A 17621-nucleotide genomic window follows, 5' to 3' on the forward strand; every position below is an offset into this window, starting at 1 on the left:
TTCAACCATTCTGATTTTTCTTTTCACCTTCGAAACAGTGTTCAGCAAATTATGTGAGATGGTCGACACTTCATTATAAAACAGACCTTCTGTTAGATGTAATGTAAGGTAGGTGTTCTGAGGATGTTTAAGGTAGGCGAGGCTAAACTATGATGTCTGGTAGGTTAGGTGTATTTTCAACTTAAACTATTCTCAACCTACAATGGGTTTATTGGGACCCAACCCCACTGTAAGTTGAGGATGACCTGTAATAAAAAAAAGTAAAGCAGAGATTTGTGGAAAATAAATTAGTTTAAAACAGAGTTCCTAGCAAATAATAATAAGTTACCTTTGCAAATTTGTATGCTTTGCAGCTAATCTTAAAAGTGCATTTGAGGTTAGTAATCAAAATTCACAGTGCTATCTAGCTGCTTCTCTTGGGTTTTCCTCAGTCAATTGCACCTGCTTGGGAAAGAGGGCAATTGTCATTATCAAGGGTTGAGTTTTACCACATTGCCACAATAGCATGAGCAAGACATATAAGCCATCGGTTAATATGATAGTGAAAGGACATAATGTGTTTTTTTTTTTTGACATAATGTGTTTTGTTGGATGAGGAAAGAAAAAAAAAAAAGCAACAGCACAATGATAATGAATTACTGGATGTAAAAAGATCAATACAGTGACATTAACTAACATTAAAGTTATTTATATTTGATACTAAAGTTGATATTTACTGTCTCTCTATTAATATATATTTATGTTACCAAAGTAGCATAGTAGTAGTAATTGAATAAACAAAATAGGAAGGCTGAAGATTATGATAATGTTTGGCTTTGTCATATTATTTATACTATTTGGAATGTTTCCCACCAACTGATTTCACAGACCCAACATCATCCAGTTGACTCAATTCAGATTCTCAGCTTAACTGCCATAAAAAGTAGATAGAATTGTGTAACTTGCCTGGTGTTACTTAGCAATTCTACTTCATTCGTGTGACTGTTTAGTTAATACCAACCTCCCTCACTGTGTAATAAATGCCATCCGCATAAATATAGTTTTTGTTTGTTTGTTTTCTTTATCATTCCATGGAGGAAGTGACTAAAATCTGCAGTTGAATCACATATCAATCATCTGAGTTATTGGAAGACTTAACAACTAATCTACTACCCAAAGGAAATTTGAAAAGGACAATCCGTTATCCAGCCCTAAATTTTTGTATTGTGTATAGCTACCCAGAACTAGAACGTTTAGAGGGACGGATTTCTCCTATCTCTGAGAAAAGAATATTTCTATTATTATATAGAATTTATAGAATTTTATAAAATTTATAAATCCATCAATATCTTGGATATTGTGTATATGGCATTTCATGTTCATGGACATAGTTAGGTTGAAGTCTAACCTAAGCAATTATAAAAGTTGTAAAAAGATGCAGTAATCTGGCCAATACAGTAAGGTTCCTGCTTCCAAGTACTGGCCACTTCCAACAATGGGTTCCTCCTAGGCCCACCCCAAGAATGAGCAGGACTGGAGGTGCCTGTCATTACTGAGAGATTCCATTCACTCTATGCTTAGATGCTTGAGTAAACTCTAGTCTGAATCCAACTTTGTTATCAGGATGGATTTTCCTTGTGGACTGTATTTCTATTACTTTAATTTGGACGTATTGAAAATATAGCTTCAGGCTTTTGAGGAAATAGAAGGCATAAAATGTTCTTCAACCACCCAGATATTTTTATTCTTGAATCCTTCAGTTTAAAGATATGGGGAAAATGTTTCAGCTAAAATGAAAATAGCTTTTCAGAACTTTTCGACCACCTCCCTTTCTTTTATCTCCATATCTCTGTTGGCAGTTTCCTGTTGACGACTGCCATTCCTACAGGAACAGAGTATAAGACAGATATGGAGATTATCTACAGAATTACTATATGAAAAGCAGCCAGTAATAATAGATATTAGTTAGGAGTTTCATGAATTATTATATAAGTGACACCATCATCATCCTCATCCTCATCATCATCATCATTCCAATTTTACAGATCAGGAAAAAAGATTAAATGTTTTGTCTCAGGTCACAGAGCTAAGAAGAGGCTATAACAGGATAATAATTTATAGAAAGCTCCTTTTTACTCATACAGACATACTATTTGCTTCCATTTCTTTTTTATTTTCTTTAGATAGAGTGAAATAATTTTGTGTCCTATTATTATATTTGCTTAAGAAACTAAAACAATAAAATCTTGATAAAGCAACATTTTATTTTATTTTACTTTTTAGAGATTTTATTTATTTATTTGAGAGAGAGTGTGTGTGTGTGCTGGGGGGTGGTGGGTGGGGCAGAGGGAGAAGCAGACTCCCCTCTGAGCAGGGAGCCCGATGTGGGGCTCCATCCCAGGACCCTGGGATCATGACCTGAGCCGAAAGCAGATGCTTCACTGACGGAGCCACCCAGGGGTCCCACAACATTTTATTTTTATGTGATTAGATGGTAAATTACATACACACACATGTGCGATCACTATTTGAATGTTTGAATGTTTGAGTTGAATCACCGAATCAAAAACTTAATGGTAATACACCTTATTTTCTAAAGTTTAAGCATAAATGTAGCATTTCAAGCGATTATCTATATACATGGTCTCAAATATTATGTTTTCATGTTCCTAAAAATCTTTAACATTCTTATCAATTTGAAATAATGTCCACTTAAACCTTCCAATATTTTTGGTATCCTACTCTACTCAAATACACATTCACACCTCTGAATTAATTACTCCTCATCTAGGGCACACTCAGTTCTGTGTGTAGTTGAATGTTGACTTCTTTTTTTGTTTGTTTGTTTTATTTTTATTTTTATTGAATGTTGACTTCTTATACGTTGTTTTGAGTGGCATTAGTTATTATAATAAACCTAAAATAGAATGTATTTCAACCTACTGGAATGGATTGTTCTATCTTTTTACTTGCCATTCCTATTACTGAATGATGTTATAGGATTATATAATTCATTCACTTAATATCATTTTCAGGCCCTTTAATTTTTATTTCTCAGTAGATTATAGCATATTAACTTATGCTTTGTTAAATAATTATATCTCTCTTGGTATTTCCATCAGCACTTGGAAATTTTTCAAGGAAAAAAAGGAAAAAAATGTTGTATATCCTTTGTCCTTAGATATCAGTGAATGCCAGCTGACACACACACAAACCTGGTGTGGGTCCTAATCGAAGTATATTTTTTTAAAAACAACATGCTTCCTGAGAGGAGACCCATGTGGCCAATAAGTAATAGATACTTTTACCTTTGGAGCTAATAGGGAGCCTTATCTATAAGAAGATTTAGAATCCGATCACTGTCATTCCACTTAGTTCACTGCATGCAATTTTCGCCTTTTCCATGGGAACTTTTTTTTTCTTCTAAGCACAGCATGTATATTTGATAAGTATGTAAGTATATATTCTTATTGACTCTGAGCAGTTTCTTGTCACCTGTTTTATTTCTTAATCTGTGTCGTACAGGTAGTGCCATTAAGATGTTTCATATGCATCAAGAGTTGGGCCCGTAGATGTTGGCACCGTAATTACATAGTACATCATAAGCCATCCAACGTTGGCACCGCTGAAGATTGCTTCAGTTTTGAATTAATCTGAATGACCCCAGCTTTATTGCTGTCGAGTTTCTAGAAATGATAAAATGTCAAGTCACTGGAAATAAACCGACAGAGCCTTAAAAAAAATGACATGACTAATGCAACGTTTCTCTGACTTGTTCCATAGTCTGTAGACTTTATTACTCACTACAATATTTGATTTAGAAATGCTTGTCTTAATGAATGTGTCTTCCGCCTTAGTAAAATGTGCCTGCGATATAAAGAACAGGAAACGCAGTGCTCTGTATATCTGTGTTTTATGTACACTAAAACCGCAATACACAGAAAAGATGTAAGTGGTGAATCACTGTTTCATGGCTATTATATCTTAATTTTGGTGGGGCATCTTGGTGAATCTATTGAGTCAGTCTTTTTTGAAGAATGGCACTATTTCCATTTATCACAAGTTTTCCAACACTGTTAGATCATTATAAAATTTGTGGGCATACCGTACGCTGAGAACTTTTTAAAAAATGGTTATTTAACTTATATTGACATCGTACTACAAGCAATAGCTATCTTCATGTTTATTGTTATTGGCTTCCTAAAACGTTCTTTTATAAAACACAAAACTCCTGTCTCGGCCTATTGTCCTGAAAAGGGGAACTCTCATTTGTAGTCTGCATTATCTGATGTCCTTCAGATTACCTTTCAGATTTAAAGATTCTTCTCATATTGGAGGGTCTCAATTCTGGCCATGGTTTCGACTTTCACTAACCATAATCTCCTGATGATGATGCCAGGCTAGATGATTTCCCTCGATCCTTTAAATTCTCTTAATTGGATTTCTAATTGTTCAAATGAAAATCTAACTAATAAAGTGAATGTGTAATCTCAATCGACACCCAATGAACGGAGCAAGTAGAGAGTAAGCAGAAATAGTGCAAGCCCTTCCAGTTGGATGTCCACGATTTCCCAAAGATTCCATCCAACCCTTCCCCATCTAAGTCCTCACCACCATCGCCACCTTGCACTGCTGGCCGTGTTTGAAATTTGAAATCCATTACACGAGGCAGATGCCTATCTCTTTCAAATCTGTCTGCCAGCTGTGTCTTTGATAATTTTTTTCATCTTAAATTTCCTAACTCAATATCCTGTTAGAGGAGGATGTGCAGTACATTATTCAACATAGACCTCTGTTACTCTATTTTATCAGGGAGAAAAAATTTAAGGCCTTTCTTAACACCTATTGATGTACCATGACCTTGGAATATGGCTAATTCTAGTACAGATTCAAGGCTTTTGGCGTTTGTTCAATTTCTTTTGTTACAGTCACAGGACAAGAGGCAAAGGGTGTCGACATGGATTTGACAGGTGATACTTCTACTTAATAGGCATTAAGAGAGAATGAAAAAAGGGAAATGAAGAATAACAAGTGTGAGAAGTTCAGGATAGCCTTAAATGAAGGTTGCGTAATTTCTTGCCATGCCAAACAAGAATTCAGGCACCATGATATTTGCTAGTGTCTCAGAAGTGCTTTAATCAGAAGACGGTTTGATATGGCTGTTGTGAAACTCACACTCTCTAGAAAGTAGACTGCAAACGTCACCTTAGGTTCTGCTTACGCAGTCATGGCTATTGGAACTCAGACAAATTCCACTTGGGTATTTGTCTATCCCTTTCTGGTAGATAATGTGTATACGTTTTGACCTACGTTTTCTTTTCTTTTTTTTTTTTTTTTAGATTTTATTTATTTATTCATGAGAGACGGGGTGGGGGGGGGGGGAGCAGAGACACAGGCAGAGGGAGAAGCAGGCTCCATGCAGGGAACCTGATGTGGGACTCGATCCCAGGACCCCAGGATTACTCCTTGGGCTGAAGGCAGGTGCTAAACCTCTGAGCCTCCCGGGCTGCCCTTGACCTATGATTTTATTCCTCCTCTGCTCTGGTTGCTTCAAGCCCAAACCCAACTTTAAATCCTGCCAACTTTAAGCATCTATCTCTCTATGACAAGCCACTATGTGATGTGTTCAGGGAATGAAATCTTATAAAACATCATCCTAACCTGTGAAAAGTTGCTAGCTTGATCAGTTTATGTAACTTCTTTAACCAGAATTCTTTTGTGATGTCTATATGTAACACTCCATTATTACAGCTATTATTATTATTTGCCTGTGTTCTGATTTTTCTATCATCTATCTATCTATCTATCATCTATCTATCTACTTATTAGACTTTTAAATATGTTCTTTTAGAAATATTTGACATTTTCCCCTTTCAAGGCAAATATGCTGTTAATTAATTATCAAATTAACCAACAACTATTTTGGATCACTGTAAATGTGTACTTTCTCCTTTACAGGGAATCAAGCAAATTTAGGTAGGTATTTAGCTCTTTTTAGGTTAAATAGATGTCTCAATGAGGTCATGTCCATTGAATGTAAATAAGGGTGATTTTAACATTATATGAGCAAGTGGTAGATATCTTTTACGGGTGGTGGACATGAGCGATATATGACAAGGTTTAACTGCTACTGGGGCTGATGAAATGACCACATTTTGAGACCGTGAAAGAACTACAAGACTTATAAAATAATTCGGAGTAAATAGGAAAATATTTGACAAAATCTCCACAAGGCGTGGTTATCTTTTCTTCATGTTCCTTGAAGCCAATCGCTGAAATATCGTTATATAGTTTGATGAATGAACTTTACAGTTCAAGAATCATATTAAAGGCCTTCCTAATTTAATTTATGTAATGTAACCAGAAATTTTAAACGAATTAATTACCCTAGTTGCTCTAACTGTGGGAAAGTACAATCCAAAATACATTAACAGAAATTAAGACTGGAAATCAGATATCAAAATTTAAACTTTGTATTTTCGAAATTTCGTTTTGCCTTCACAGTTTTATTTCCTCCCATACTCCTCCTATCCTTATTTTGACTTAAACAGACTGCCATTTAATCAATTAGTATTTATTTTGATGGCAGATCAGTAAGATAGCTTATCTATTTTTTCATATTATTCTACTCAAAATTTCTAAGACTCTTTAATAGATGTATATATTTTCATTTTTAAAGGATATTATAAATTTTCTGGAGTCTAGTATATTTTACATAGATAGGATTTTTTCTAGGTTTTTCTGACTCAGTATCAAAATCATAGTAATATAGGTACTCCACCTGGTGGTATAAAATAAGCATTCCTTATTTCTTTTTTTTTTTTTTTTTTAATGGGAAAAACTTTTATATGTTAATTTTAAATGTGTGTAAAAGTACCGTATAGGATACTCAGGAAAAATCTACTAAACACTAAAAAGAAGTTGAATATTAGTCAATAGTATAAAATACTTAGATCTATTACAGGTTAAAAGTTTTAACCAAACACAATTGTTTCATAGGCTGTTTTTAGCTTAATGGTTTATACTTACTGGGTAAATACTGTCTATCTATGTATGGGATATATATATATATAAGGAAAATATATAATATATCTGTATATTAGGAAATATAACTGTAATTTTCCATAAATATCTGTCAATCATCTTTATTTTGTCTCTGTCTTGTATCTTGAATTCTATGTTATTGTTACCAATTAATTAAATAGATTTTCCTGTCCCTCCATTTGATATTAGGTACAATTTGAGGCTGTTAGTATCTAAAATACTTCCTCAAAGTAGTTTAAATTTGACACACTTTACTATTTATAATCTCCAATTAAAAGTCTAGAACAGGACCTATTGGAGTGAGAAGTGAAGTTATTACTCTTCATCATAATTCTTAACTTGACGTAAATTCCTTTTTGACTTTGCACTATTATGTTCTAAATTGATTTACTTCATATATGTATATTTTTCAAGCCTAGTAATCTTACTATACACTTTACTAACTCCACTGTCGACATGAATTATACATTTCTTGTCAGGTATCTTCCATCTGAAAGTTCCCGAGTCTTCTCCTATTGGCTCAGCCATTGGAAGAATAAGAGCCGTGGATCCTGATTTTGGACAAAATGCAGAAATTGAATACAATATTGTTCCAGGAGACGGGGGAAATTTGTTTGACATCGTCACTGATGAGGACACACAAGAAGGAGTCATCAAATTGAAAAAGGTACATAGATGAGGTTTTGGACAGTTGACTACCCAGTATTAATTGGGGAACACAATGACTGAAAGCTGAAAATGAGAAAAATTTTAATTTCCTTCAACTAACAGTATTTTAAATAAAAAAAGACAAAGTGACTCCCAAGTATTCACTTCCTCAGGCACTTGTATTCTTCAATTCAATAAATACATGCTTGTTTGTTTGTTTTTAAAACAGGTCTATTAATTTGATTACATTATTAATTTTTTTTCCAGAATTTAATTATAATTTAATTTTTTTTTTATTCTTACAAACTGAAACAGAAAAGGCTAACTGAAAAATAAGATGTAGAAGTAAACCCCACCAAGCTTGGTCTTGCCCCTCTCATGACGTTTTTGAGAAAATAAATATCGAATTCACACACTTGGTGAGAGTTTATATCATAGGGGAAGATTCTCTATGTCCACGACCCTTACTACTGAGGAAAGCGAGAGATGAGCAAGAGTAATGTTGGTCTTGAGGGGGTTTTAGAGAGGATTGATGAGAGAGAAGAAAGAAGAAGAAGAAGAAGAAGAAGAAGAAGAAGAAGAAGAAGAAGAAGAAGAAGAAGAAGAAGAAGAAGGAGGAGGAGGAGGAGGAGGAGGAGGAGGAGGAAGAGGAGTGGGAGGAGGAGGAGGAGGAGTGGGAGGAGGAGGAGGAGGAGTGGGAGGAGGAGTGGGAGGAGGAGGAGGGCAAGAAAAAGAGGATGAGAGGAGAGGGAATGAGACAAGAGAGAAGGAGAAAGAGAGGGAAGGAGGGAAGGACAGTGGTAAATGGACTGGTAAAAGAAGAGAATTGCAGAAGGGAAGAGCACAACTCAAAATATTTGAGGAGTTATAGTCTGTCTCTTGTTGGGTAGTGGCGTGAAGAAAAAGGAGACAACTGTGAAACAGAAAAATTACAATTATATTCGAGGCCTGTCGATTGTTTCCATAACAGGGGAGCAAATTATAGGCATTTTCAATAATGGAGCGCAGGCAAGAGTGAAACTCAGTTAATTTAGAACCGCTGTCCCCTCTCCTTCTACAGGGAACATTCTATGTAGCCCAAACTGCAGTGTGTCATACGCGTTTAATGATTGTGATAATTTTGGCCTACAAGAAGCATTTTTACAGTCACTCCCATTAATTGGGCTGCTGTTTGCATATTTGCTCAGGAACTCTGAATTGGAAGAAAGAAATTATATATATGGCTATAACAATAACACTGAAAAAGAACACATTTTTCATTTGGATTATTTATCACCTTTTTTTTCCACTATTGCACATAATTTTTACCTTTTCTAGAAATTACTTTAAACACGTGATCTCGGGCTGCCCTGGGGGCTCAGCGGTTTAGTGCCACCTTCAGCTCAGGGTGTGATCCTGGAGACCCGGGATCAAGTCCCATGTCGGGCCCTTTGCATGGAGCCTGCTTCTCCCTCTGCCTGTGTCTCTGCCTCTCTCTCTCTCTCTGGTCTCTCATATATAAATAAATAAAATCTTTAAAAAAATAAAAATTAAAAAATAAACACGTGATCTCATTCAGCAAATATACTTTTGTGTTGAATTTTCAAAGTCCATTTTGAAAAGTATGTGTCATATTCTTATCAACTTTACTTCTTTATTGTTAGTTCTTGTTTTGCCTTTTTTTCTCTTTTCTATTCAGTAGCAAGTCAATAAAATCTTATCACTTTTTTTTCTTAAAAGATAACTATACTTAAATGACTTACAAATGTTAATTTAATGGAGCAAATACGAATTCTCTTAGTAATAAGAAAAATAAGAGAAAATATTTTATCAACAGTTCATAAAATTTAAGTATGAAATTAAGTAAATTTACAAAGTAAAATAGAGATACAGAAGAGTCAATATGGCGTATACACTATTTTAAGAATTATATATATGTATGTATACTTATAGTTATTATAACTATATTTTATATTTGCATGTTTTATATTTGCATTTTTATTTGCACACATTTATCATCTCTTCCAATAAATAATTAGTATGTAAGTGTCAATCTGGGAAAATGTGTGGCATTCTTACTTATTTTTTAACACATATAAAAACGGAATGGTATGCCAACTGTAGTCTTTATATCAAATGACTTAATATTTGAAAGTAATGATTTAAAAAAGAGAGTAGTGATTTAGTCACATAAATCAACTTTTTGTAAGTATTCATTTACTATACATCTTAACCATAGTTGTAAAGACAAGACTTTTCCCTTTTTAGCTAATGAAAGAATCACGAAAACAGTCATCGTTTGTTTTTGCTGCATTTACTTTATTTAACTTTTTGAGGATTTTCCTTCTAGTTAACTAGATTAAAATTGAGATCTGTGAAATGATGACATGACATGAGTAAAACTGATTTACCTAATGGAGAAAAGCGGTCTGAAAAATACATCTCCCAGTATAAAAAATACATTTTCTTCTTGTACTGGATGAATAATTGTCCACGTCGCTGACATAAAGTTTGTTAACTAAATAAAGTTCAGTGTCCATAACTAACCTTCACTCCTTCATTCAACAGGTATTGATGGGGAAGCCACTAAATCCAAGAGCCCACTCTGGATTCTGGGAATAGAGCAGTAAACCAGACAGATCCATTCCCTCTACTCAAGCAGCCTCCACTCAGTTGGGGGAAGACAGCTGTTAAGTCCAAAAGCACTGTGAGCAGTGATAAATTCAAGCTTGAGAAATGTAAAAAAATGTAAAAAGTGTAGGGAGACAAGTGCGGGGAGGTGGTGGCTCTCGTGGTGGGGATGTTCAAGGAAGGCTTCTCTGGCAGCGGGGAATTTCAGCAGAGGCCTGAAGGAAGCAAGAAAGGAACCATGTAGTGGTTCTGAGTGATGCATGGTCTGCAAAGATGGGGCAGTTGCTGCAAGGAGGCCAGTGGGCTAAGTGCAGCCAATGAAAGGCTCCCTCGCCAGAGATGGGTCAAAGATGCAGAGAAAGGGCCCTGCTTGGAGAGCCTTGAAGGCCAGGCCAAGGGCTTGAATTAGATCCTGGTGCAAGAAGCCTGGGGTGACTGTGGATCTAAGTGGCCTTTACCACCATGAAACAGGGCTGAGGTGGTTTCCTGAGGAGACTAAGGACTAGGAAACGAGGAGAGAAATAGACTAGTTAAAAGGCTATGGAACTGATCCCAGAAACTGTTGATGGAGCCATGGCCCATGACTTCCGTAGTAATCAAGGTTGCGAGAAATGGTGAGACTCTGGCTAGATTGTAAAGGAACAGCGAGAACATATTCTCATAAATATTCTGATCATCTGGCGAGTTACCCGAGCGTTTGAATGGATTTGTTCTTGGCGCTGTAATTTGTTTTAATCTCTCAGTGAGGAACCACCAGAGGCGATCCCTATCTGTTAACCTACAGCTCTGGTGGGAAAGAAAACTGCAATTTGCGGAGGACATCTATTAAATCTTTACAAAAGAAAAATACTCCATGAGAACACTTCCATAACAGAATTCTAAAATCACCTATCACCCATCTACCCACACACCTACCTACCTACCTAGCTGCCACATATATTATATTTTGTGTGGGTGAACAAATATGTGTAGATAGATGACGTGAGTAAACATGGTGGTGTGATTTCATAAAAATAAAACAATTAGAGAAGTATTCTGTTGCATAAAACCCATGAAAAACTCAAAATTAATTTAAATGACTGTAATTCTTTAGAGGGTTTTTTATTTTATTTTATTATTATTATTATTTTTTTACTCGGGGGGGGTGGTAGAGACTGTATTATAGAATTATTTCTGCATATATCCTATAAGTTCTCGGGAAAGTTTACCTTGCACTTAACTTTAGGATTCCTGGAAGAATTAAATGTGTAATTAAATATGTAAACATCCATAGGAGTGTTTCAATTCCAGGATGATCTTTTAATTAGTGTTTTGAAAACTTTCCCTTCAATATCTCAGCATAAAATTGCAAAAAAGCCTTTAAATGTAAAACAAAGTCACATAGGAATTATGTTGTTAATGCGTTCAGAAAGTCCAAAAACATATATTCTCCCTTGAATATGTCATTATTTGTTAAATGTCAGTTACTTCCATTGTTTGGCTAACAGCATATGGTGCTCCTTGTTTTCAGAGTTTTTCTTTGCTTAATTTATTTAATAATCCATGAAAATACTTAAAAGTCCTCTGAAGCACATATTCTCATTATTGCTCTGTCTCCAAAATCTTCATCTGCCCTCCCTATATTATTTCCCCTCTCTCTTTCTGAGGAGGGTCAAAGTGGATAAAAGCGATGGCCAGGTTTATATGAGCTGAGAAGAATGAAAAAAAAATAAAAAGCATTCTTATTAATTTATTTTTTAACATCAGCTTGGATTCAGTTTATGAGCACTATGACAGGATGTTATTTCACTGTGTCACTTTGAATTCAGAGTAGCGTCATGAAACTTGATAAATCTTCTCAAGGCGCAAGCTATTTTGGTAAAAGATAAAACACACACACACACACACACAAAACTACTCTCTACTTACATCCTATTGCATTGAGCAAAATTTAAAGGAATAGAAAGGATCCTATTAAAGGATCCTATTTGTTCTTACATGTTATGGCATCAAAAACAGTAACATCAGAATAACAACTTTTTAAAATTTTTCATCCCATCTAAAAATTGGGAGATGAGATACATTTAAAATGAGAGTATAAGGGACGTCCTGGGTGGCTCAGTCAGTTAAGCCTCCGACTCTTGGTTTTGACTCAGGTCATGATCTGAGGGGGGTGAGATGGTGCCCAGAGATGGGCTCCGAGGTGGGCATGCAGCCTGCTTAAGATTTCATCTTCTCCCTCCCTTTTTCTCTCTGGTCCTCCCCCACTGCTCTTGTTCTTTTTCTCTTCCTCCTTCATAAACAAACAAACAGATAAATAAATAAATAAATAAATAAATAAATAAATAAATAAATAATAATAAATAAATAAAATTGCTGAATTTAAGATGCATTATGTTCCTATTTCATTCATTTAGAGAAAGAGAGAGAGAGAGAGACAGCACGGGAAGGGGGAGAGGGAGAAAGAGAATTGTAAGCAGGCTCATGACCAGTGTGGAGTCCAACCCGGGGCTCAACCTCACAATTCTGAGATCACGACATGAGCCAAAATCAAGAGGTGGGTGCTTAACCGGCTCAGCCTCCTAGGTGTCCCTCGGTAATTTCATTCCTAATTGAAAAGGTTAGTTGAATACATTTTACTCAGTAGTTTTTTTTTTTTTTTTCCTACTGGATAACTGAGAATAAATATGTATTTATTATATACTTACTTATTTGGTATAAATATAAAATGACATGAGTTAAAAATATTCAAGGATTGAAAATAGAAATACATCTGTAGAAGCACTGGATTTTTCTTGTCACTCTTTAGAAATCAAAGCAATTAAAATCGTGGGGGGTGAATAAGTTGTGCAAAAGGACAATTTTATTATCTTGCATAATTTTTCTAACAGTTCTCTACCATTTCTACCAAAATGTCTATTGCTAACTCGTAAGTAAAGATAATGTAAGTGTAAGGAATGATGAAGGGATTTCTTTATTTTTAGATAAATGAGGCTTCTTGATTTAAATGAAAAAGAATTCTTACTATTTGATGTTACTTGGAAATATTATTTCATCCCGAATAAATGTAACTATAATCATACTATTTCCAAAGCAGAGTTCCTTTTTTTTTTCCTTTAAAAAAGAAATAAATAAAGGGCTTTATTCTCCAGGATTTTTTAGTAAATAGGTCCCAGGGAACTCTTCGTATTTTACTGAGGCCCTGTTAGTAAACCTCTTTCTTTTTGCAGCCGAATGGCAAGGAAAGGCGTTTGCACCCAATGATTTGGTAGCAGAGCACCATCGTGTGGTTAGTTTTTGAATAACTCAAAATAAAACACCTTTGCAATAACTTGCTTTATGTAGCCAAACATACACCTTCGTGTACTGAGTTTAGAACACCCTCTGTTCAGCTGGCCGGCCCGCATGCGTGTGCTGGGAGATGAGAAAGTGGTGTCCTTTGATTCTGTAAGTTCTACGTCCCGGGCTCTGTCCACACCTGTCATCACCTCCTTTCCACATCTTACCTAACTCCGCTCACCAGTCTCCCAAACCCTAAAGGGGCTCCCATGCTGAAATCACCAAGGTAGATTGCTTTGCTGCCTCGCCGTCACCTAAAGCTGTGTGTCCTATGGTCTGCTCAAGCTCTGAACGACCAAATCCCACCTCTTCTCCCAACGAAAGGGCTCCTGGTCAGCTCTCCTCCCGCCTAGATAAGGCTCCAACTCCTTCCCAGGGTCTTAACCCCCAGATCTCGGCTCTTTCTTGTGCTGCTTCCATTGCCATCAGCCTCCTCTTGCCCAATAAGACATGAAGCCTGGCCCCTGATTTCTCCAGAACATGGGTTAAAATCTCCTTCCTCTCCTCCTCCTGGGTTGACGTGCACCCCCATGGTTATTCCTTCTACGACTGCAGTGGCTGTTCTCAGAGTGTCACCCTTGTCTTTATTTAACTCAGCCTCTCTGCTATGAGTAATGATCAAATCTCACTCTATTAACTTATTTTTGTGCTTAAATCCTTTTGTTTGTTTGTTTGCTTCCATCATTAGTAAGAGACAGAGCAAATAGTGTATTTTTTGTTATCATCTCCTGCACACACACAAGCTACCTTCCATCTGTAGCAAATTCACTGCAATTTCTAATTGCAATAACCAAATAGGCTATTTGGTTAATAATTTGAATAATTTGAATAACCAAACAGGCTATTCATCCTTTTGCATAGAAAGACACAGCCCTACATGAGCATCTTAATTGATTCCCTCCTTTTTAAAAACTTTTCCCCAAACCTTACGCCAAAGACTTCCATGAGTCCCTTCCATGAGGCCAAGTTGATCACTTCTTACTTTCTTCCCAAATGTCAGCATTTCTGCTAAAACACCTATGAGACATGAGGCACTCACAGTTTAAGACACCGATTATGTCTACTATATTTTAGCTGCCTAAAGACACTTTATCACATCTATATTTGCGTGGTCATGACAAAGGAAATGCTTGAAATATACAGGGAGTGTAATTTTTTGTTGACTAAAGAACAAATATGTTAGCTTACTGGTTTAATTTATGATGCATCATTATTATTATTATTTTTTGGTTCTCAGTACTATGCAGAGTTTAACGTATTTTATAAATGATATACAAATGGCAGCTAAGAAACAGAAAAGAAAGATAACTTTTTCAAAATCACACAGCTTGCAGTAAATTATTGTACATGTTTGAAAGGCGTATTAACTATTGTAAGGAACCATGTAGGTTAGAAGTGAAATGTGAGATTGGTTATTTGAGTCAGCTCAAGAGATAATTGGCCTCCCTAGATAATCATGGTTTATTCTGTGAGTGCATACAGAGCACGTATTTTGCTTCAGCATTTATAAGGTTTAATGTAATCTTTCATTTTTAGGGAATATATTACCTGAGAACCTCAACTAGAAGCACTAGAACTTCCTTCAATATTCTTTTTCTGTTTTGTTTTGTCTTACTAAATTGTCACTGAATTAGTTACTGAATTTGTTCCAAAAAATATTGTCACTAAAATATGGGCATAGAACTAATAATGCCCGTGATTCTTAAGTTAATTCGTTAAAACTATCAAAATTTTGTAGTGCTACAAAAACCTGGAGTGTGACTGATGCATGGAAAAATTAAACGCGTTTCTAATAAATAGTTCTGTCACAAATTTATTTAGAAGTAGCTTTTATGAAATGTATGTTTCTTTAATAATTTTATTTAGGAAATGCTTTTTTTTTTTTTTTGGTCTGGTCATTCTGTAGCTTTTTAAAGATTTTTTGTTTTTAATTGTAAAACTAAGATGCTGTTGAAATTTTCTGAAACCTAAAATTCAGCTTTTAAATAGGGCCATGTTTGATTTTTTTTTCCCCTTTGTTGTTGGGGCGTTCTCACCTAATAGTGTAACAACTTTTATCCCTCAAACTTCACTACTTTTTAGTAAGCTGTGGAGTTGAATTCTTTCCTCAGTGGTTTTAGGATACACACAAACTTGCCCATCTACCCCCAACCCACAAAACATACATCTGTCTCCCATGGTTTACATTTTTCCATAGCATTCATTGTCAACTACCATGCTACATATTTTGCTTATTTCTCATAGTCTTGTCCATCAAGGCCTAGAAGCTCCGTGCAGGTGGTGATTTTATCTGCTTGGTTCAGCATCATTATCCTCGGTAATGATGTCTAGAACATGGTGGGATGTCAAGGAATATTTATTGAAAGGAGGAATGAAATGCATCTGGACTTTTGCCCTTGCTCACCTTCCATCAGGCTAGTTTCCTTCTGACTTCACCATACCTGGTTCTTCTCATCTCAGTTCCTAGTATTACATCCTTAGAAATGCACTTCCTATTGGCCCTATGTAACTATGTTCCCTCCTGTCCATTATCCCATTTCTCCCCTAAATCTTAACACTAACTGAAAATTATGTACTTACTTTTTGGTTGTTGTTCTGGCTCTCCCTCTCTACAATGGAAGGTTCATGATAAAATGAACTTAATTTAACTCATTAACCACTATGTCCTCAACTCCAAACATTTGACTCAATCACTCTGGTTCTAAATCAATTTGAATAAATCAAAGAAGTTGGTGCAGATATCACCTATGGATGATTTACTATGTAACCTGAGTTGTGGTAGAATTTTAGAATAATTTCTTATGGAACGGAAAATGCTAGTAACAAATAAACTGGTTACCATGATGATCATAAAACTCAGTTTTGGCAAACTTAATTTTCCTTTAAAATGATGCTTGATCTGAAAGTCTTATCTTTGTGGTGCACCCTGGCATAACGAGCTCTCTTTACGAGATCTTATTGCTCTTGTCTTTTCATCACAGTTCAGCCTGGTACAAATCTGTTTTCTGCTTGTCTTGAAGAGCATCTACCCTGTTTTGGAGAAGGGTACAGCCCTCATTTGGACTGATTGAAAATTTTCCCTTCCATTGACCAGGAGGAACTATGATCTGATTGAGAAAGTAGAGTCTTATCACTAAAGGATACATTCCATTGAGTGATGACTTCCCTCTGTTGGTGAAATAATACAGATGCAGCTTAGTCATAAAAATTGAAGCAATAGAGCAGAGTAGAAAGTCAAGAGCAATGAAAGCACCGCTATTGTGGGTAAGAGACCACCATGATGGCATCCTCTGCTGAAATCTCAGCTCTCTCAGGCTGAGATCCAGGTGTAGGCTGGGGTGCAATCTGATTTGAAGCTTTGAGATGTTTTCCAAGCTCAGGGGAATTGTTGGCAGAGTTCATTTCTTGGTGTCTCTCTGCCTGAGGCCTGTGTTTCTTGCTAGTCATTGGCCATGTTTCAGCGTCAGCTCCTGAACGCGCCCCTTATGCACTTGCCAGGGGGATCCCACACTCCCAATTTTACTTCTTCAAGGCCAGGAACAATTTATCTGAATTACTTTTTTTTTTTTTTTTTTTTAATGACTCACATAATTAGGTCTGACCCCTCAACTCAAATTTCCCTTTTGGTTCACTCAACTTCAAGTCATGAAGGCCCTTTGTTATATTTGCATATTTTGTTTTTCCATCAAACTTGAATTCCTGGGGTGATATCTGAGGCCATTCACATGCAGCTCACAGAGTCAAGGGAAGGGAATTATAAGGGGCAGAAATCTTGGGGACATCTTGGAATTCTATGAAAGCTGCTGTTTTGCTAATTCCTCCAAATAGATCTACAGCTACATTTCCACAAAACGTTATCTGGACCCATGTTAAAATCCTGAAAAATCCAAGGGAGCCATTGTTTTGCATTTTATGCCACAATCGCATATTCCTCCTTGAAATGAAAAAAAAAATGCATTTACCATTTAATATTGCATGTAGTTTTCCATGAGCTGGATCTTAGCAAAGTAAAAGCAGAGAAA

General features: G+C 35.9%; 1 protein-coding gene across 3 annotated transcripts in view; it reads left to right on the forward strand.

Annotated features, from left to right (window-relative positions):
• Nucleotides 1-17621, forward strand: part of CDH12 (cadherin 12) — a 954721-nt gene that overhangs the window by 895946 nt on the left and 41154 nt on the right. For all 3 annotated transcript variants that reach the window (XM_072825028.1, XM_072825027.1, XM_072825029.1), the window contains one exon: nt 7503-7690. In XM_072825028.1, the coding sequence (XP_072681129.1) occupies nt 7503-7690 (188 nt within the window). The remainder of the gene's footprint in view (nt 1-7502; nt 7691-17621) is intronic.

The sequence above is a fragment of the Canis lupus genome, chromosome 4 (genome assembly GCF_048164855.1).
Source record: "Canis lupus baileyi chromosome 4, mCanLup2.hap1, whole genome shotgun sequence".
Classification (NCBI taxonomy): domain Eukaryota; kingdom Metazoa; phylum Chordata; class Mammalia; order Carnivora; family Canidae; genus Canis; species Canis lupus.